The sequence below is a fragment of the Phyllopteryx taeniolatus genome, chromosome 17 (genome assembly GCF_024500385.1).
Source record: "Phyllopteryx taeniolatus isolate TA_2022b chromosome 17, UOR_Ptae_1.2, whole genome shotgun sequence".
NCBI lineage: Eukaryota > Metazoa > Chordata > Actinopteri > Syngnathiformes > Syngnathidae > Phyllopteryx > Phyllopteryx taeniolatus.
The window spans coordinates 11,120,721-11,142,183 of record NC_084518.1 but is presented as its reverse complement, the minus strand read 5'-3'; the positions used below and the strand labels follow the sequence as shown (position 1 = coordinate 11,142,183).

At 42.2% G+C, this 21,463-nt stretch overlaps 2 protein-coding genes across 3 annotated transcripts; one reads left to right on the top strand and one right to left on the bottom strand.

Annotated features, from left to right (window-relative positions):
* The first annotated feature begins 135 nt into the window (after positions 1–135).
* tmem45b (transmembrane protein 45B) lies at positions 136–7,849 on the top strand. 2 transcript variants are annotated; one of them, XM_061752019.1, is made up of 6 exons: positions 136–286; positions 2,238–2,435; positions 2,506–2,718; positions 2,798–2,982; positions 5,838–5,980; positions 6,925–7,849. In XM_061752019.1, the coding sequence occupies exons 2-6, from the start codon at positions 2,246–2,248 to the stop codon at positions 7,034–7,036; spliced, it is 843 nt and encodes a 280-aa protein (XP_061608003.1). In that variant the 5' UTR covers positions 136–286; positions 2,238–2,245; the 3' UTR covers positions 7,037–7,849. The 2 variants fall into 2 exon arrangements, with proteins under 2 accessions (XP_061608003.1, XP_061608004.1); XM_061752020.1 differs by lacking the exon at positions 136–286 and adding an exon at positions 355–587.
* nfrkb (nuclear factor related to kappaB binding protein) lies at positions 7,846–17,977 on the bottom strand. The gene is made up of 26 exons (XM_061752012.1): positions 17,897–17,977; positions 17,436–17,584; positions 17,163–17,364; positions 16,954–17,081; positions 16,705–16,876; positions 16,418–16,522; positions 15,251–15,321; positions 15,088–15,169; positions 14,820–15,012; positions 14,635–14,746; positions 14,415–14,541; positions 14,174–14,251; positions 14,016–14,092; positions 13,888–13,934; positions 13,742–13,802; positions 13,478–13,652; positions 13,291–13,397; positions 13,074–13,197; positions 12,695–12,774; positions 12,394–12,590; positions 12,054–12,324; positions 11,097–11,276; positions 9,950–10,675; positions 8,860–8,966; positions 8,635–8,770; positions 7,846–8,230 (listed from the first exon to the last, which is right to left on the bottom strand). Exons 2-26 carry the CDS (start codon positions 17,559–17,561, stop codon positions 8,090–8,092), a joined length of 3,825 nt encoding a protein of 1,274 aa, XP_061607996.1. The 5' UTR covers positions 17,562–17,584; positions 17,897–17,977; the 3' UTR covers positions 7,846–8,089.
* Positions 17,978–21,463: the final 3,486 nt, after the last annotated feature.

The following is a 21,463-nucleotide window of genomic DNA, read 5'->3' as shown; positions in this document are numbered from 1 at the left end:
TTTCTTACTCATTGTATTCATGTTCATTTGCTTTTAAAATGTTTTCTTTTATTCGAGTTGGAGATGCAAAGATGAATATGTTGGGAAAACAACATTTGGGCAAGTTGTCCCTGGTGTGCGTCTCTCTGCAGGAGGAAGTGTACAAGGGAAAAAAACTAAAGCAAAGGTTGGGTGGGGCCACGGTCAAGCACTCACTCTTTTTCACATCGGGTGACAGGTGGCAACGCTCGCACATTTCCAAGCAAACAACGGACTTTTCTTTGTCGGTTGCAGGCGGAAGTTGAAGGTATGGTCGCGACTTTTTGCGTCCTGTAATAAGAAATGTAGTTGTAATGTGTTGTGTGACGTTTGGCAGATTCGGCGAGGAAAAACTCGTCGGATTCGCTCGAAACAATCGCGCAGTCCATAAACGCAGACAGGTGTTAACAAAAACAGTTCTACCAAGTAGTTACTACATGCAATCAAGCAACTAAAGGACAATTTCAGAAACGTGCGTATTCTTTTGTGGAAGTTTTGAAAGTGTAGTGAGTGAATGGAAGCTGCTTTATATAAGTGACTCTTAAACAGGATATCCTTGACTCGCTGAGGTGAGAAGAATATTTGTTTTATATCTACTGAATGTTTGAGACATAATTTAGGTCTGCCTTTGCTAAATACTGAAATCGGTTGCGTTTATATATATATATATATATATATATATATATATATATATATATATATATATATATATATATATATATTACAAATCAGCACATCTGTATCAATTATTTGAACCTCAACAGATAAAAAATTTCACCATGATAATTTTTTTTATTTTAGTCTACTTCATCCTATTAATGTAAATGTTTTGCTGATGACTTTTCCTGTTAGTTTTTTTTATTTTCGAATTTAATTAATTTTATATTTATCTGTGTGCAATTTTCTTGCGAGATGAATGCTGAGAGAGTCAGACACTTAATATTGCTCAACACGCAATGTCAAATGTTAAACGTTTCCTTATAGATGCTACAGCATCTCCGTTTCTCAAAGAATACTGTACATGATTATCGCAGTATATCATGTGAAAACACTATCGGCTCCAAAATATTCCATCCTAGCTTCTAATAAAAGCAGGTATTTGTGATATTAAAAAAACAACAACATAATATTGGAATCAGAATCTTTATTGTCATTCGCAACACACGTACAGGCATCTAGAAGTTGGCACATCTGTCTGACAGTTTGGAGTTTGGGGTTCGAAGCCAGGCTATGGCCTTCGTGTGGGGAGTTTGCATGTTCTCCAGGTACTCTGGCTCCCACATTCTAAAAACATGCATGTTGCTTTCATTCAAGACTAAATTGCCCATAGTTGTGCATGTGAGTGGAAATGGTTGTTCTCTACTGTATTTGTATTGAGCAAACCAGTCCAGGGTGGACTACTTCTCACCCAAAGTCAGCTCGGATTGACTGTAGCCCACCACAACCGTTCACACTTGGTGAATGGTTGTCAATGTGTTGTACAGTATATGCTAGTATTCCATATAAAGTTGTATAGCATCAAGAAAGAAGTTTTTTTTTTTTTAGGGAAAAAAAGCTTGTTTTGAAAAGAGTTGATATTGTTAAAAAAAATCATGCTTTTAAAAAAAAAAAAAAAAGTTGTAAAGTTCAAGTTTTTATAACTTAGTATTTTGTTTCTTAGAAAAAGCTGCTATATTTTGAATTAATTTGTATTTTTGAAAAAAAAGTATGTTTCCAAGATAAAAAGCACTGTATTTTCAAGAAATGTAAACGTAAAACCAAATGAAAGAAAAGTTCATTCATTTCAGTAGTTCAATTCAAAAAATAAAACTCATATATAACAAAGTTTCATTAAACCATCATTGTTTCTTATTTGGGGTTTTCGTTAGCTATGAACTATAATACTCTGATTTATAAAAAAATGTAATCATGAAGTAGTGAATCGATATGAGTTTCACTTTTTGAATTGAACATTAAGATTTCAACGACATTCTAAATGTATTGAGATGCACCTGTATTTGATTTCTTTGGCACCGTCTCTCATGTTCACACGTGTCACACACACGTGTTTGTTTATGCTTCTCATCCATATTTGTTTCGAGACATTTGTCATCTTGAAGAGCCATCAGAATATCATTAAATGAAAGGTTATCAAGCATGCACTTTAATCTGTACTCAAATGAGAAAAGAGCATAAAGTGACGACCAACGTGATTGTTTCCTGTTTCTATCTGTTTTTAGGCCTAAGCATGGCCAACTTTGGAGGCCACGCCATTCCTGGCTCGTTCTTCTTGCTCTTTGGGTTATGGCTGACGGTCAAACATACTCTCCAGCACTACTGGAGGAAAAAACAGCCCAAAGGCAAAGCCGTTTTGCCTCCTTTCTTTAAACGAATGGACTACATCGAGGGAGGGTTGCAAATCTTTGCTTCATTTGTCGGTCAGTCCTTCCTCTTGAAGCATCATTGAAACGCTGCAAACCCACTTTAATCGATGTGGTTCTGTCTCAGGCATCATGGTGGAGCAGTTTGTGGTGGACGGGCCACACGCTCGCCTCTACGACGTGCAAAACAATTCGTGGGTCAAGCTGATGAACTGGCAGCACACCACCATGTACCTGTTTTTTGGCATCTCGGGAATAGCGTTGGTGGTGAGCACTGTGTCCAAACTGGTGCCAGTTGGCGTCGACCGCCTTGCCCTCTCATTGGCGCTTTTCGTGGAAGGTAAGATGAGAATAGATAGATGTTTTATGTTCAACTGGCTTGCTCTTAGTGAGTTATATTTTGACATTATGTGGCCCAGGCTTTCTGTTCTACTTCCATGTGCTCAGTCGCCCCCCGCTAGACGCTCACATCCACTCCCTGCTCGTCGTGGCTGTGTTCAGCGGGTCAGCCAGCACCATGATGGAGGTGTTCATAAGAGACCACATTATCCTGGAGATGGTGAAAGGCTGCTTGTTTATACTGCAAGGCTCGTGGTTCTTCCAGGTAATACTTACAAGTGCTGAGATTCAGTACAAGAACTGTATTAAAACTTGATCATGCTCAGTTTCGATTGAAAAGTAGTGTTCCCTCGTTTTTCGCGGTTAATGGGGACCAGAACCCCCCGCGAAAGGTGAAAAACCGCGAAGTAGGATTTGACCCCCACGCCCCTACCTAGGAATTTTCGTGGATGTGTATGTGGGTAGCAGAATGTTTAAAATATGTTAACAATATTTATACTTTACATATTTGAGACAAAGATTACAACAGCACACGTATTTACTTAAGTCTTTAATTATAAAACCTTATACAATTAATATTTATTATACAGTAATTAACATTCATCAACATTGCCTTCTGAGAGAGGCTTGTGTTGGTGGCGGAGGAGAGGTTAGGAAACTCTTCCTCCACGTAACGATGAGCAGCATCGTTGTCAGCAGAGGAAGCCTCACCCTACAGAGGCACGCTTCTGAGGCCGTATCTTTTTAAAAAATTTTTGAACCAGCCTTTGCTGGCTGAAAAGCCTCGTCCTCGAGGAGTCGAATCACTCCTGGCAGCGCTAGTACTGGCTTGATGTTCATCAGCACCTTCTTCAGCCTCTTCATTGTCGTCATCGGGCAAGATTTGGTCGTAGAGAGCTTTGGCCTTTGTCCTGATAATATTAGTGTCCAAACTCACTGTCTTTTCCCTGCAACCAGCAATCCACAATGTCAATGCAGCTTCCATTTTCACAATTCTCTTATTACTTAGTTACCACACGTTTCGCTTCCTTATTGAAGGTTATTGAACCAGTTTTGCAAATGTTTGCTTCCTCTTTCTTTATGTACCGCACTGTAGATTCATTCACGCCACAGTGGCGTGCCACAGATGCATAACTTCTAATCTAAATGTTTCACTTTTTCGCTGATGGTCATCATCATCTTCTTCCTCTTGGGTGCCCCGGAGGATGCTTTCGCAGGGGCACAGCGCTTCGGCGGCATTGTAAGGGCTTGCTTAACTAATCAAAAAAATTATCGCTTAAACCAAAAAAGTTATTGTGAACACAACAGCGTGGATGAGACTGGCGAGACACAACAAGGGAAGATGCTGGGTGAGGCTGCGATGATGCGCAGCCAATCAACTCACGGGATAAATCCACTCATGCTCTCATTGGTCGATGTCGCGCCGGGAACCAATCACGCGCCTTGTATGCGTTCCCGTACAGTACAGGCATGTACAAAGCCTCTGAGTCAACTCATCTCTTTGTTTGGAATGCAGGGAAACCGACTCTCGCGCGCATCAACATGAAACAACGTGTCTTTCCGCAATATGGCTGTATTTTTTTTAATTTTAATTTTTTTATGAATATTTTGGAAAAACCCACGAAGCACTGAAGCCGCAAAACGTGAAGCGCGAAGTGGTGAGGGAACACTGTATCGTGAAACAGTGGAAGTCGAAAGTGATCCGTTCCATGACGCTGGTTGAAGTTGCTTTAAGCGATTTTTCCTATGTGAAATAATAATAGTCAAGTGACTTTGTTCCAGGCTCAAAGTGTCTGCATTATAAAAAAAAAATTAACTGTATGTGATGTTTTAAATGACATATTGGTTTGAATTCTACAACCCCAATTCCAATGAAGTTGGGACGTTGTGCTAAACATAAACAATAACAGAATACATCTGTCCATCCATTTTCTGAGCCGGTTATCCTCACAAGGGTCGCGGGAGTGCTGGAGCCTATCCCAGCTATCACCGGGCAGGAGGCGGGGTACACCCTGAACTGGTTGCCAGCCAATCGCAGGGCACATACAAACAAACAACCATCCGCACTCACATTCACAACTACGGGGAATCTAGAGTCTTCAATTAACCTACCATGCATGTTTTTGGGATGTGGGAGGAAACCGGAGTGCTCGGAGAAAATGATTCACAAATCATGTTCAACCTATATTTAATTGAGTACACTACAAAGACAAGCTATTTAATGGTCAAACTGATAAATGTTATTGTTTTTAGCAAATAATCAGTAACTTAGAATTTTATGGCTGCAACACGTTCCAAAAAAAGCTGGGACAGGGTCATGTTTAGCACTGTGTTACATCACCTTTTCTTTTAGCAACATTCAATAAACGTTTGGGAACTGAGGACACTAATTGTTGAAGTTTGTAGGTGGAATTCTTTCCCATTCTTGCTTGATGTACAGCTTCAGCTGTTCAACAATCCGGGGTCTCCGTTGTCGTATTTTACGCTTCATAATGCGCCACACATTTTCAGTGGGAGACAGGTCTGGACTGCAGGCAGGCCAGTCTAGTACACGCACTCTTTTACTACGAAGCCACGCTGTTGTAACACATGCAGAATGTGGTTTGGCATTGTCTTGCTGAAATAAGTAGGGCCGTCCATGAAAAAGACGTTGCTTGGATGGCAGCATATATTTCTCCAAAACCTGTATGTACCTTTCAGCATTAATGGTGCCTTCACAGATGTGTAAGTTACCCATGCCATTGAGCATTCCTCAACTTTCTCAGTCTTTTTTGCCACCTTTCCCAGCTTTTTTGGAATAAAATTCTAAGTTAATGATTATTTGCTAAAAATAATAAAGTTTATCAGTTTGAACACTAAAATCTTGTCTTTGTAGTGTATTCAATTAAATATAGGTTGAACATGATTTGCAAATCATTGTATTCTGTTTTTATTTATGATTAACACAACGTCCCAACTTCATTGGAATTGTGGTTGTAAGTTTCCTTCAACTTGTTAGGCATATTTTCTAGAAAATGATGAACTACAATTTTTTTGGGGTATGGAGATACGCAGTAGTTATTTATCAACACCTTTCCTTAAATTGTTGTTGTTTATAGCAGTGTTTGAACCTCATTCCAGATCGGTTTCGTGCTTTACCCACCGAGCGGCCCGAAGTGGGATTTGACTTTGCATAACAACATCATGTTTGTCACCATGTGCTTCTGCTGGCACTTGGCGGTGGCTTTCTTTGTCGTCACCTGCACCTCGGCTGCTGTTTGGATGTGAGTATCTTTTTACAAGCTTACAATTAAACTTGGTTAGGAAAGTCATTCTTTCTCTTAGGTCAAGAAAATTGTATAAATGCACCAACCAGTAGCAACATTATGACCACTATAATTCATTCCAATACAAGTGCTGTATAGTAGCGATGCACCAAAATAATAATTCTTGGCCGAAACCGAAAACTGAAAATGAGGACACCAAAACTGAAACACCAAAATAAATTATGCCAATTTTAAGTAAAATTGCATTCATGGCTATGACTGCAAATCTGCCAACCTATAGAAATTCACTTCCAGAGCAATTTCTCTGAATTTCCATATTTCTAAAAGTATGTGAAGAACATTACCGCTGTGACAGTTATTGCAGAATATTATGTAATAGGATGAAAATAATTCTGCATAGTGCTCAATAGCACAGCATAATCATTACTCTATAATCATGATTGTTAATAAATTATGGCTTCAATGTACTTGTATACTGTTTTTGTATATTCTGTATCCACTATTGCTGTTTAAACGATGCAAATTTCACAACTGTGGGACTAATAAAGGTTGTATATATATATAAATATAGTCCAAAAGGGAGGGGGGCAGGTACCGGAAACCTCCCCCCCCTCCAATACCCCCACCACCCCTGGAAAGCACGGGGACCCCAGCCACCAACAGGGCCCAACGCAGGAGCCAGCTGCCACCTGGAAAAAAAAAGGTCACAGTCTGCCAAAATTGTTAAGTGGAGATAGACCACTAATAAGTATTTTTGGGGGGTTGATTCACCCAAAAAAACAAAAAGAACAAAGAAAAGATACATTTTAAAATATTGGGGGGAAAAAATGGAAAAGAAAAAAAAAAGGTATGCAGGGTTCCGCTGTAGTATTATCTGTTCACGCTTTATAACGGGTGCTTGTGGATGTGTAACCTGCTTTTTGCCTTGTTTGTTCCAAAAGCACATTAAGGAGATTCTCCAGAAGAGCACGAGACATCGAGATGGTGATGCGAAATAAAGTCTCCACTGAGAACTCTGAGAAAGCTTTGCTCGAAGAGTCAGAAGAGGAGTAGTGGCTTTGAAATATTAAATTTTATGTTTTGTTGAAAATGAATACAATATTTGCACTGTATAACTACACAAGCTTGACACCTTTTTAAAAAAAAAAAAAAAATTATTCTGGTCCACAATGCAGATAGTGGGTATGCTGCTGTTGCTAAAAAAAAACACCCCTAAATAAAAGGTATTAATGAATAATTTGCTTTTCCATCCATTTTCTACAGTACTTGTACTTATTAGAGTGGGGTGAGCTGACTTTGCACAAGAGGCAGGGTTACAGCCTAGACTGGTCGTCAGTCAATTGCACGTATGGACAACCAACCATTCACCTATATGCAGAACGTCACGTGCCCACACCCGGAAAACGTGATAGGTGACTTCCTGTGTATGTGACGCTAACAAGTATGACTATACGGTTTGATGATGATTGTTTGAAGCCGAACTTGCCGAAATGTTGTTTTCTTTATGACTGGTGGCTTTGGACAAAAGTTAAATACATGTATATCAATTAATTATACCAAGATGATATATGTAAACACAATCGAATATTGTCATTTTTGGTGGCTGTGGTGACATCTTAGAAAAAAGAGATGGTAGACATTTAAATGTCTAATGGTTGCTGTGTCACAGCCGCCTCTGCCTTTCACACAAACCAGTGGGAAGCGCTTAGACCCGTTTTGCAGAATGCGGAAGTCGGTTGCCCCCGGATTGAGAGTCGTCAAGGAACCCAACATGAATGTTTTGGAAAGTGAAAAAAAAAAAAGACATTGTGGTGTTTAACAGTTTTTTTTTTTCTTGCCAATTAAAATTGAGTAAATGCAAATGAAGTGAAGGTGTGAGCTTTAATGAGTCATATCACAGTATTGTACGCATAATTTAACATATTTACTCTTAAGGAAAATGAAACACATGAAATGCAGTTGAGGAAGGTTATTTAAAAAACTTCATTAACATTGTCAAACATAACTAAATAATAATGTGCTTTCAAGTTACACAGAAAAGAGTACGCACTGAAACGCCGATATTACAGAAACAACTATCAGAGGACTTCAGATGGCAAGCTCAGATCACTGAGGAGGTGTAGGTGGAAGATCGGGCGGACATTTTGGCGAAAGCGCTGTTGTGACGACGACCGTGGAGACCGATTTGGGAGAAGCTGCCGCCATGTGCTGCTGGAGCTGCTGTGCCTGAACTGTCTGGATGCGAACCTAAAGGAGCCAAAGATGAGCGTTAACACCGGATAAGGAAATGAGCTACTATTGATGTACAGTGTATGACTTCAGGCTGTAATTGCTGCCAACAATGTACATCAAGTATTGAGGATAGGATGTGAATACTTTTTATTACTACTTATGTCACAGTTCTTTTTTTAATTTAATTCAATTTTTCAAAAGTCTCCCCGAAAACATTTTTCAATTTGTCATTATGGTGTGTTGTATGTAGAATTCTGAGGAAATTAAATAGTAATAATTTAATTCTATTTTGAATAAGGCTGTAACATAAAATGTGGGAAAAAATAAAGGTGTCTGAATACTTTCCTTATGTACTGGACATGGTGCTGCTATGACGATATATTTACAGTGTCTGCTTCCTGGTGAAACTTGCTACAAACCTGTGTGGCCTGTCCTTGCTGCTGCAGTTGCTGGAACTGTTGTGCTGTGACAAAGCTAACTGGTTTGTTCCCAGCAATCAGCTTGGTGCCCGCAGGCATGGTGGTCAGGATGATGTTCCTACCCAGGCTGCTGATACTACATGCAAAAGGAAGGTGGGGCAATAGACAACATCATTCAAAGTCCAACAGGTCAATATTAGATACAGTGCATATGTTGAGACTTACTTTGTGTTGAGACTCCCCTTCACAATTGGTGTGGTCACTACACTTTTACCTTTCAGTGGTTGGTTGAGGACAGAAAGAGGAACTGTGATGCGTGCAGGTATCTTCGCCTATGAAAAGGGGAAAAGAGAGCATGGTTGCTATTGTCTCCGTGTGTTTAGGCAACATATTAGATAGAAATCAAAATAAACACACATCTAAGACCAGCTAGTTTCAGGTTTCACAACTTGTACGAAACTGGAGCAAATTACTTCCCGGAAACAATTTAATTATAAGCAGGTATTAATAAATGGGCCCTTGGGCTTCACTCCATAATTGCTTCAAGGATTTTGGTTATATTTTTCTCAAGGGCTTCCTCTACCGTTTAAATCCACTGTGGTAAATACAAACGGTCTGTGGTAAAGGTGCTTTTGTTAGGCAGTCAGTTAAGCCGAGAAGTGCGAGTCTCATATACTGACAGAACCTGTCTGGGATAACATCGCATCTTAAAAACACATTTCTTGTTTTTGAGTCTGGTATACTGACAGAACCTGTCTGGGATAACATCACCTCTTAAAAAACACATTTCTCGTTTTTGAGTCTGGTATGTTAGCGCCAGATGTCTGCTTAGGTCCACCAATACAATGGATCAAAGGTGTGAAACTCAAGGCCCAGGGCCAGATTCAGTCTGCCACATAATTTTTTGTGGCCCACTACACCAAATTAAGTGTGTCCACTTCATATTTCATGCAAAATGGATTTGATGCTGATGCTACAATTGCTGCTGTGCAACCACTGACTAAATAGGGGCATCTTTCGCTCCAAGATGCCGTCTAATGCGACGCGTAACACTGTTAAATCTTTTACTTTCTCGAGATATTATGACTCTCGAGTCCTCGGCGAAGGCAAGACACAAAGAAAAGGTAGAAATTTGTAGTCTTGAGTCATATACAGTAAAAGCATCAGATTACATTGAGGATTTAACATGTTTACCAGCCATTGGATAACCCAATACAGTATAAACAACTATCTTGTGCTACAAACTTTGTGGGCAGATGATAAAAAAATATTGTAAATATTATGATCGATATAATATGGCAGATAATTATCTTACCGTCTGTGTGTTGACCACAGGGGCAGGCACCTGGCGCATTGTTGCCGTGGCTGTTCCCAGCTTCAGAGGAGAACCCGAGGCTCCGGAAGCTACCGTGATGCCCTTCGCACCAGCCACCATGCTGGCAGCCATGGTCATGACGTTGGCACAGGTGGATACCGCTTGGGGCTTGCTGCCGCCGGTGGATGTCATCGTGATGGTCTGACCTTGCTTCTGCGGGATCACCCCGAGGCCTGGCATGATACGGATGGTGGTACCGCTCTTCTCCGGGGAGTTGACGGTAGAGAAGGTCCGAGATTTCTGGTCAGCCACGGTGACAGCCATTGTGGGCATCAGGCGTATGGCCGTGTCTCCCGCAGCCTTCAGCAGGGTGGACGTGATGGGCGCAGTTTTGGTGGCGGGTACCTCCCCTGTGCAGGACGTAGCGGCGGAGACAGACGGGTGAGGGGGTGTGACGTGGAGAGTGGCCGATATGCTCTTGCTACCACCGGCGCTGGCTGTGCCCAGAAAGTCAGGACTGAGTTTGACCGTTGCCACGGGAGATTTGGTAAGCGTGGCCATCATGTCTGGCGTGATCCGCAGTACGGTCTGGCCTTTGGCGTCTGTGGTGATGGAGGAGGATGGAAGACGCAAGACATCTTTACCCTGGATACGGAGGTTTGTGGCGGTAAGTGGAATTCCTGCTGCTCCAGGGGTCTTTACTCCTAACTGGCCTGTGATGGACACCTTTGCAGAGAAAATACAACAAAACTTACGGTCCACTTCGGGCTTTAAATCTGGCCTGCCAAGCATTTAAAATATCAAGAGTCCCGTATTTGTTGCATTAATTTAGCCTCCCCCCCCAAAAAAAGTTTTTTATGCATCTAGCAATTAAAACTCATATATACATGATTCAAATTCAGTTTCTGGTGGCACATATATCGATCCATACTTCTCAATAACCTTAGTCAGTGAGTCAAACAAGAGAGTACCTCTCTGACAATTCCAGTCAAAACTGAGCATTGTTATTTTTGTAAAGGCAGAAATGTTGATACAGCTCTTGTATTATATATCTCTCTCAACAGTAGGTGGGCTGAAATTAATGTTTGGTCCTCTGTTTTGGCAGTAAAATAATGTGGCAATCAGAATAAGATGACACATGGTTTACCTGTTTGATGTTTTGGTTGGCAACTCCTTGCAGCACAGCCGGCGATGATGTCGGAATGCTGGCCGGGCTGCCAGGCGACACAGTCTGAGGTTTGGTCATAGTTACCGTGGAAACCGACACAGTGTTCGGCACCTGCACTGGACTACCAGACTGGCTCCTCAGAGGCACAGAAACCACTGCCTGTTTTAGACACAATACACCCACATGGAGGTAATGACATTCTTTAAGATACATGAAGTCTTATCATTAGTCGTGTAACGATTCATTCACTACATTGATGTATCAATTTATATTCCCACAATCCAACCGTATCAGTCTGTGCTCGGCAAGTTGTCCTCTCGGACTATATAAATTGATCTAAAATCTTTTTAAAAGGTAATCAATCGATTTATTGATACTAGGAAATAACGCATTGGATGTAAGCACGGCAGACTTAAGATGGATACATAGGTTGTTGTTGTTTTTAGCACTTTTAAAGACGTAAAACAATACTAAACTAAGTCTGCCTGTCTGTGACCTCCTCGCCGGTGCCCGCAGACAACAAAACTGCATGGTGGCAGATGAGAAGCCGTTGAGCCAAAAATGATCAAGCCACCATGGTGTGTGGAAACACTTTACCCTTTGCAAAGATGGAGATGTTTTAAATGAGTAGCTCGCTGTTTCGCTAACGACGTACCTAGGCGCCATTGGATTTTCACATTTCTCACCACCCGTTCCAACGCCAGCCGCCCACGCACCACTTGTAGTGGTATTTATTTCACAGTTACACTGGTTGAATTTTAGGCTAAAAGGTTACTGAATCGATTTCAAACCAATGAATCGTTTCAGATCGGCTCATTCTAAATGAACCAGTATCATCCTTGAAACGAATTGGCAACCACAAATTGTGATACGAATCGAATCGTTAAAATGAATCGTTACACCCCTACTTAACATCACTATCATTTGTCCTTTTACCTGTGTGATACTCTTGGTTGCCACAGACACCGGCATTCTGATTTGATGAGGGTTTTGATGGACCAAAGTGGCTTGCTGACTTCCTGATGGAGAACCCAGTCCGGGCTGGGTGGAGACAACCCGCACCTGAGGGAGGGAGCCTGCTGCCAGGTGACTGACTATTCGGGCCGCGTGTTGGGAAGTGACGGGCTGTGATGTGGCTGGACCGGCCTGATTGGGGGGTAAGATGGAGCCTAGCTGGGGCAAGGATGGGGGAGACACCAGGAGAACACTGCAAGAGAAACAGGTGACTTAAAGCGAAGTGTATGTCACACAACAGTGAAAAGAAGAAGAAACACACCCTGGGCTGGATTTGATTGCATCAGGCACTGTGGTCTTAGTTGGTGTAGTAACTGTGCAAGGCAAGGGTGACTTTGGGGTGCCAGGAGTGTTTGGGGTAGGTGTAGAATGTGTTGGTGACATGGGACTGGAACCTATATCCTGTCCTGCTTCCAAAAAGCCAGCTGTTTTACCGCCTCCTTCTTTGCAGCCAGATTTCTAAGGAAATAAAATAGAGATTTGAGGACATTTGTCCTAATTCCACAGCATCATGACAAAGTACTGCAAATGTAACAAAATATATGACAAGATAGTTGTCTCACAGGTTTGGATGCAGGTTTTGGCTTCTGCTGCAGTGCTTTTCTTGCTTTTGCGGCAGCCGCTTGAGCCTGGTGGATCCTCTCTGGATGGGATTGTAAAAAACATTTATAGCAAAAACGAAGGCAGGATTCACACTGCACGTCTAATTGCTTTATTTTGATTAAGTGACTGAATCAGGTTGTTTTAAGACTATTCACATTTTGCATGTACAACTGACGTGACCCACCAATTACTGTCTTTCTATGACTCTCATTGATTAGATTATGTAGTATACTTTGTGTGTGTGTGTGACAAGAACAACAACCCAAAAATCAAAACTTGTCCTACTAGACAAAAATGCATTAAAAAAAAATAAGCTTCCACATCGACATTGTCACTCACCAAACTCTTCTTGACTGCGACTGCGGTGCAGGTAAATCCAAAGTTTGCGGCCGATGTCATACTTCACACAGGGGTCCTTCTCGTAGTGCAGTCTATCTAGAGCCCCGCTAACGACTGTGTTCACCTAGATGAAGAACAAGTACAAACCTACGTTTTAACAAAGACGTCATCAATAGAAAAGTGGTCAGAGTTTTTAGGGGAGAAAGTGCCTCTTAACCTGTGCACTTGTGACGTCGGGGGCAAGAAACTGTGAGTCCTTCAGCAGTTCACAGATCTCTGCCCGAGTTCCCTCTCCATTGGGTAGCCTGGCTGCTGCGTCCCGCACTAATAGGAAGAAGAGGGAGCTCTAAGCTTCGGTTTGCTTTGCACACACAAGTGAAGCACCAACGGGGAAACGCTCAAACCCAAAGAGAGGATGGTGACATATGGCGGGCGGTTGGAGCGCAGCAGCGTATGCTCCCGGGCTTTATTGAGGGACATTTCCTTATCGAACACTCCCTTGACGGGCCCCACCACCGATTCAAAGCCATGCATGCGGAACGTGAAGGCTTTGTGGGGTTGGTTGTATCTGTGCTGCTCCTAGTCAACATAATAAAAGGAAATGATTGCTATGAGGGCATTTTATAAACAAACACAAAAATAACACTAAAACAAATAAGAAAATAAACCTGAATTTGGAAGAGTTGTCTCTCATCTCCTGTGCTGGGTCTCACCACATAATCAGTGGAACTGTTAAAGATATTTAAGCATTTAATAATTCACAACAATAAGTAAACACCATTTTTCTTTTAGATTTGTAAAGATTGCGTCTTACACTCGTGGCATGGGGGGTGTTAACTCAGTTAGTTCTTCACTTTCAGTCTGTGGGTGACAAAGACACTAGAGGAATCGATACAGACGTGTATTTCAATCTGTCTCAGTCTGCATGTAGATTTGTAATACCTTAACCGCAAAATCTTTGGAGTCCAGCCACAGTTGACAGAGTGCGATTATGTCCTTCTCTGCATCGTGAGTGGGGCCTAAAATAAAAGGAAACTGACTTTCATTACTAGAAAGAAACATGGCATCTACTAGGACTGTCAATCACTGATCCCTCTAACCGATCCATTTCCACTGCTGCATTTCATCGACAAATTCCACAAATGGCAGGAAGCCGCTGGGGAGCGCCATGACACCTTCTGTAAAACATTGAAACAAAAACAAAACATGAATCGGAAAAATGTGTACGAAACAGTCATTTTGATACTGGTCTTGACATTTGGACAAAAACAGAACCAAACTGTACTGGTTGGGACTTCTATACATTAGTAGCTATAGAAGTAGTCTATAGCACCTATTTACCTTTACTCTCTCCTGCGAGAAACTGCAGGGCATGGAGGACCAAGTCAGACCAGCAGGAGGCAGAAGAAAACCAGGCGTTGAGTGAGCTCGCAGGAGACAACTGCCACATTTGGACTTTTTCCTCCAACTGAGAGCACATCAACGTGAAGTCATCTCAATCAAAGCATGGGGGTTTCTACTCATACACTAACAAGCCAGATTTGAGGCCACATGGAAGTACCAGTGAAGTGCTGGCGAGGTGTTCCATCCTCAAAATGGTCTCCAACAAGCTGAAGAAGCTGACGGCTAGTTCTTCCATGACGACCGGGCTGCTCGGCGGCTCCTCCAGGATTCTGCCATGATCAAGGTTACGCACATTGATAAGGTGTGTCCAGATGTGCTTTCTTAGTGTTGCACCAAACGTACTCCTCTTTGATGTGGGCCAGTGGTGTCAACGGGGTGTCTGGCATGGAGTTGATGATGTTTGCCACAGGGGCTGGCGGGGCATCTGAAGCAAGAGTGTCACAGGGATCCTCAGACTCTAGTTTCACTGTCCTCATTTTTTTCTTCCTTCTCTCTTCTTTTATTTTTTTCTTGGGCAGCAACAGCTCAAAAAGCGCTGGAAGAGAAAGAAAGATGGTATTAGTAAAAGAAGAGACAGTTTAGTGTTACTCACTGAAGCGGATTCACTCACGTAAAGCTGACCTGCGACCGATATTTGCCCTGGAGAGTATGTCATTGAGGTGGATATCAGAGGTCATCAAGGCTGGATGATCCTGAGGAGGAAAATTATGAGTGATGTACTATACAATTAATTAACACAATATCCATTTTAATCCTATCGAAACATCATTTACTGGTTGTTTCCTCTTTTCCCGATGGTTTTGTAGCATGACCTTCAAGTCCTGCTCTCCAAGCTGGATTTTTTCTGAAAGAAATGACAATTTGTCTCAATATAATGTCTACGGAGAGTAATCCCCTGCTATATCGCAGTTCACCTATCGTGGTCCCGCTCAATTGGGGATTTTTCATATCGTATGTGCGTTCAAGGCTTTATACACGCGCAATGGCACACACCACCTTGGTGAGGAATAGATTTTAACAAAAACTTCACGCTGAAGGTGTACTGCCGTGATTATACAATAGCCAAGGTGGTGAAGGAGTTGAAGAAGGAAACTTTAAATGCCTTTTGGCAAATGTTGTGTCTACACAACTACAAAGTGTTCTTTGTAGTTGTGTAGTAGTAGACAAGCAGTAGACAAGGCAGTCAAGATGACTAAGTTGCTGGAATGGGAAGGGATGCCTTAAGGCAAGATGATATTAACGACCTCATTAAACGATACAATAGAGTATTTTCTATATCAGTGGCTCACAAACTTTACACCGGGTAACAACTAAAATAATACTTAGCTCTCCTCGAACCACCATCCTCACCAACATTAAAATACAATAGTGTAGTAAGCCCACGTGTTCACGAAAAATAGGACAGGCTTTATTCCTAAAAGTACATTTAATACAACTGTAAGCCATTGTAACATTACACACAGTTTGAACATTAACACTGCACTTAGATGCTGGGGAAAAAAACTACTAAATTGCTTCCGTTAAAAATGTATTGCAGATAAAAGTTAAATAAAAATTGTACCTTTGTTTAAACCAAACAATTGTTAAAGACTAAATGCAATACAACTAAACTGTACTTTGGCTTAGTATTAGAGAGTGCCCGCGTACCATACTTTGAGAGTCAATGTTCTTTCTAAATAATGCTTGAAAATGTTTTCATGTTGTAATACATTTACCATGTTTAAAGTGAGTAAGTGGGGTATTTTAAATGTTAAATTATTAAATAATTGTTTTTTTTAAATAAAATTGTAATATATACACACACACACACATACATACTGTATATGCACAGTATGGTTTCTCCATATCACCGATTTTTACCTATCGCGGGTGGGTCTGTAATGCATCTCCTAATAAACAGGGATCGCTGCATTATGCATATTACAAAAAATACTACTCACCAGTGATCTTCATGTCTTGGGTAGAGAGACTGGGCACAACTCTGAGAGAGACAGTGGACGTTGGCAAAGAGGGGGATTGTGGTGTTGGTGTCCACAACATTAGATCTGTATGTATAACAAAGTACAGATCCAGGTAAGTAAATTTTCTTAGGGCACTTTTTTTTTCTCTTCTTTTTTTTTTTTTTTTTATTAAAGCTTCCTAAGTAACATCGTAAGACAGTTTGGGAAATCTTACAATGGAAATGTCTGGAAAAAAAGTATTGTAAGAAATGAAGAAAAACACTGACCATCATCATCTGATGAAGCATTACTGTCGCCACATTCAGTTTTAACGTCCTTTAAAATGCGTCTCAGTCTTCTTCTAACCTTTTGTTCTCGTATTTCAGCGTGACTCCTTGTCTGTAACTTTTTCTTTGGTGGAAAGTCCAGACCATTGTGAACAGCAAAGTCCAATAACTCCTAAAACAACAAGAAGAACTATTGAGACCAATTTCTGGCAATTGTTGTACTTCCAACATTTTTCTTGCAGAATATACCTTTCGGGAGACGAGGATTTGTTTCAGCAGCCTGTGGTAATACTGCTGAAGAGAGTACAATTGTCGCCTTTGCTGAGACTTGGCACACAACTGTCTGTACTTGACAACTTCAGGGTTGAAGTAACCATCTGTGTTTTGTTCAGGAACAACACCATCACTGAGCAATGTCACAATTTGAGAGTTGATTAATCAGTGAGCGTGTAAATTACCTCTGAATAGTTTTTGTGCAAGATGAAGAGGATTTCCAAAATGAAAATTTCTGTTGTTGAACAGGTCGTCAATGGCGCTGCCCTGCTCGGCTTCGTTATTGTCAGGGAATTGCGGCAAAAACTGACTGAGGTGTTGCCGCTGAGAATCTGACAGCACTTCGGTCCATGTGCTTTCACTCACCACAGAGAAGAAGATTTCAGGCTGATGACAAAACAGTAAACAAGGTCATCAAAGATTTGAACGATACAATGTCAACGCAGTGTTCAGCTCACATCTTCAAGTAGTTCCTCAGGGAGGCTGACCCTGCAGTTACCCAGCATGCACTCCTCTGTGATCTGGCCATCATCCTCCTCTTTTGGCTCAAGAGGGTCTGTAAGTATGTGAGTGAGGACATCCATCCTCCCCCTCTGCTGTCCCCCCACTGTTATTGAAATATCACAAAAAGATTTAATATACCATGCGTGAATAAATACCACGTCACTATTGCACGGTTAGCTATTGTAATCTTACCTAACAGACTAGCTCTTTCCGTGACACCAAACAAGGGTGCTTATTTGTAGCATGACTGTTAGCACACAGCTTAGCATACCGAGTTACGACGTAATTTATTTAACCAAACCTTCAAACACAAAGTACACAATAACTCTACGTTACGCTGTATGCTGCAATATTTTCTTTTTGGACTAAACATTAAAAAAAACAAAAAAAAAACCACTACAAAGTTCGCACTTACCTTACCTGAGCCCACACTATGTTTTGATATTGCAGAGGGAACTGTTTTAATGACGTACCGTTTTCTTCTTCTGCTGTAATAATAACGTCGTCAAATGGAGCTCTCGATGTGCTGCCCCCCTCGAGAGGCGGCGAGGCTAATTACAGTAGAGTACTACAAATTTCACAAGTTATTGTAGAAACTCGGCCAGTTGGGATGCGTCACGACGCCACCCTAGTCTCGTTATTGCTTTTAAATACAACTTAGTTATCGTAATAGTTTTAAACAATGTGAAACTGCGTTTGCGTTCATACTGGATGCAACTAATTGCCTAGCTTACTTACTTAATTACTCATTTACTTACTTACTTAATAACTAACAAGTCTGCCTAGTTAAAGCACATTCTAATTAGCCTTCAGTATATGCTAAGTCATGGGTCCGCTCTTTCTGAAAAGCAACTTCTAGGGTACTGATTGAGAGCTACCAAATCTACAGTTTATACAATATAAAGTGCTCGATAGAACCCACTTTACTCAGTACACTGCATAAAATGGGCTTCTCTCCATCTAATATATGTGCACAATGCACCAAAAATACCCCAGACACCTATTTTCATGCTATATGGGAATGCACACCAATTCAATGCTTTTGGTCTTCATTTACACAAAAACTTTTACATTTTTAATTTCAGGATTCCACTTTCCCCAAGATTGTGCATACTTGGCGACTTAAGCATAATCGGCCTCCCTAATAAACATGCACAATCATTAGTTGCCTTTGGAATTCTGTATTCTATGTTGTCAAGGTTGTTGTTTTATTATTCCATCCATCCATTTTCTGAGCCGCTTCTCCTCACTAGGGTCGCGGGCATGCTGGAGCCTATCCCAGCTGTCATCGGGCAGGAGGCGGGGTACACCCTGAACTGGTTGCCAGCCAATCGCAGGGCACATAGAAACTAACAACCATTTGCACTCACAGTCATGCCTACGGGCAATTTAGAGTCTCCAATTAATGCATGATTTTGGGATGTGGGAGGAAACCGGAGTGCCCGGAGAAAACCCACGCAGGCACGGGGAGAACATGCAAACTCCACACAGGCGGGGACGGGGATTGAACCCCGCACCTCAGAACTGTGTGGCTGACGCTCTAACCAGTCGGCCACCGTGCCGCTTGTTTTATTATTATTCTATTTATTGATTTATTTTTATTTTCCCACACATTTTAGATCGGTTTGCATGGTGAGAGGACACATGTATGGAGTGGGGATCTTCTCCTCTTGTCCCTGTGTTTGCGGTTCCCCGTCTGTGGGGGCGGGACTTTCTTCACTCCTTCCCGATCTCTGGGGTGGGGGGTGGGGGTGGGGAACCACTGGGGTGACCTCCCGGGGAGTATTGGTGGTGTGATGGTGACTCGCCCATGTTCCGCATACACTCCTTGAAGTCTCAGTGCCCTTTGCACAATGGTCATTGCACCGGACTATTGCGTTATTAGCCATTCGAACTGAGGACTCTGCATCTTTTTGCACAATTGTTGTTTGTTGTTGTTTTTTGTCAATGTCTTTATGTCTCCAAAGTGTTCTGTAAATTGACTGTCTGTTGTACTAGAGCGGCTCCAACTACCGGAGACAAATTCCTTGTGTGTTTTGGACATACTTGGCAAATAAAGATGATTCTGATTCTGATTCTGATTCTGATTCTGATTCCGTCTTGAATTGTCGCTTCCTTTGTAGGGTGGCACCCGTCTGGTGAGGTGCTGTCCCCGGCCTCCGTCCGCTCTCCTTCTGCTCCCAAGGCTGCTTCTCCTCAGAAGACGGTGGCCAAGCAATGGACTTGAATTTGAATTTAGCTCTCAAAGTTTTAAGAAGTAAACTTAGACTAAGACTTGAAATGAAACCAAAAGACAAATAGCTTGAGCTGATCACTGAATGTTTATTCGAGGCCTCAACCAAACAGAGCAATTAGCGAGGACGACGAAAATACTGAACAAGTCCAATAAGACACGCATTTAAATACACTCCATCTGGTACTCGCCCACCTTATTCTAAAACTCTCCTTGGTCTTGATTGGCTCAAACCAAGTTTCCCTAAAATGGCATAGTTTCTAATCGTGTCACAACAGATACAATGTCATGGTACCTCAAATTGTTAGTTTATTATCATGTCTCAACACCTTTATTGATCCATCCATCCATTTTCTGAGCCGCTTCTCCTCACAAGGATCGCAGGCGTGCTGGAGCCTACCCCAGCGAACATCGGGCAGGAGGCGGGGTACACCCTGAGCTGGTTGTCAGCCAATCGCTGGGCACACACTAACAAACAACCATTCTCACTCACATTCACACCTACGGGCAATTTAGAGTTGTCAATTAACCTACCATGCATGTTTTTGGGATGTGGGAGGAAACCGGAGTGCCAGGAGAAAACTCATGCAGGCACGGGGACAACATGCAAACTCCACACAGGCGGGGCCGGGGATTGAACCCCGATCCTCAGAATTGTGAAGCAGACGCTCTAGCCAGTCGTCCACCGTGCCGCCACCTTTATTGATATTTTTTAATATAATTCAGTCATGCAATATAATCATATATATATTTAGTTTTTAATAGTATCTGAGGCGGCACGGTGGGTGACTGGTTAGAGCGTTAGCCTCACAGTTCTGAGGACCCGGGTTCAATCCCCGGCCCAGTCTGTGTGGAGTTTGCATGTTCTCCCCGTGCCTGCGTGGGTTTTCTCCGGGCACTCCGGTTTCCTCCCACATCCCAAAAACATGCATTAATTGGAGACTCTAAATTGCCCGTAGGTGTGACTGTGAGTGCGAATGGTTGTTTGTTTGTATGTGCCCTGTGATTGGCTGGCAACCAGTTCAGGGTGTACCCTGCCTCCTGCCCGATGACAGCTGGGATAGGCTCCAGCACGCCCGCGACCCTAGTGAGGAGAAGCGGCTTAGAAAATGGATGGATAGTATGGTGTTCTTTTAACAGAAAATACAACTAGTTATTAAGAGTTTCTTGGTTTCTAATTGGTATCTGGAACTACAAGGTGGTTATGGCATTTATCTCCCTCTTGGAGGCGCTCTTGGTCCATTGGCTAGGCCCGGGGCGTCTCTCTGGTGGTTCAGCTGACAGTCGTAAACTATCAAGTTTTGGCAGGTCTTCCCAGTTTTAATCTATGCAGTAGACTGGCTGGCTACCATGGGCCAATTTCAACTTTCCAGTTGTCTTTTACATTACTCATATGTCATCCGCTGTTATCTGAGTAAGGACCACCAGAGTGGTATCTTTTGGGCTTCCCTACTTTCCAAAAGTAGCTTCCAAGAGGCCAGCATATTTCACTATTCAGTTGATTAAATGCTTATTTAGGAAGAACACCACTAAAAGAATAATTCATAATATTAATTACTTACATTGCTAATACTCCACAGCGCCCGCCTGGATCCCCTGCTCTGGCTGCTGGTGGGGGCGGTGGTGCCCCCTTGTCGCTCCTCGGGTCTGCTTCCTCCTCTTCTCTCCATTCCTTGCGTCCCGCTGCGGTCGCCTCTTTCCATGGTCGAGCCAGGTGGTCCCCTGCGGGCTGTGGGACCTGCTGTGGGG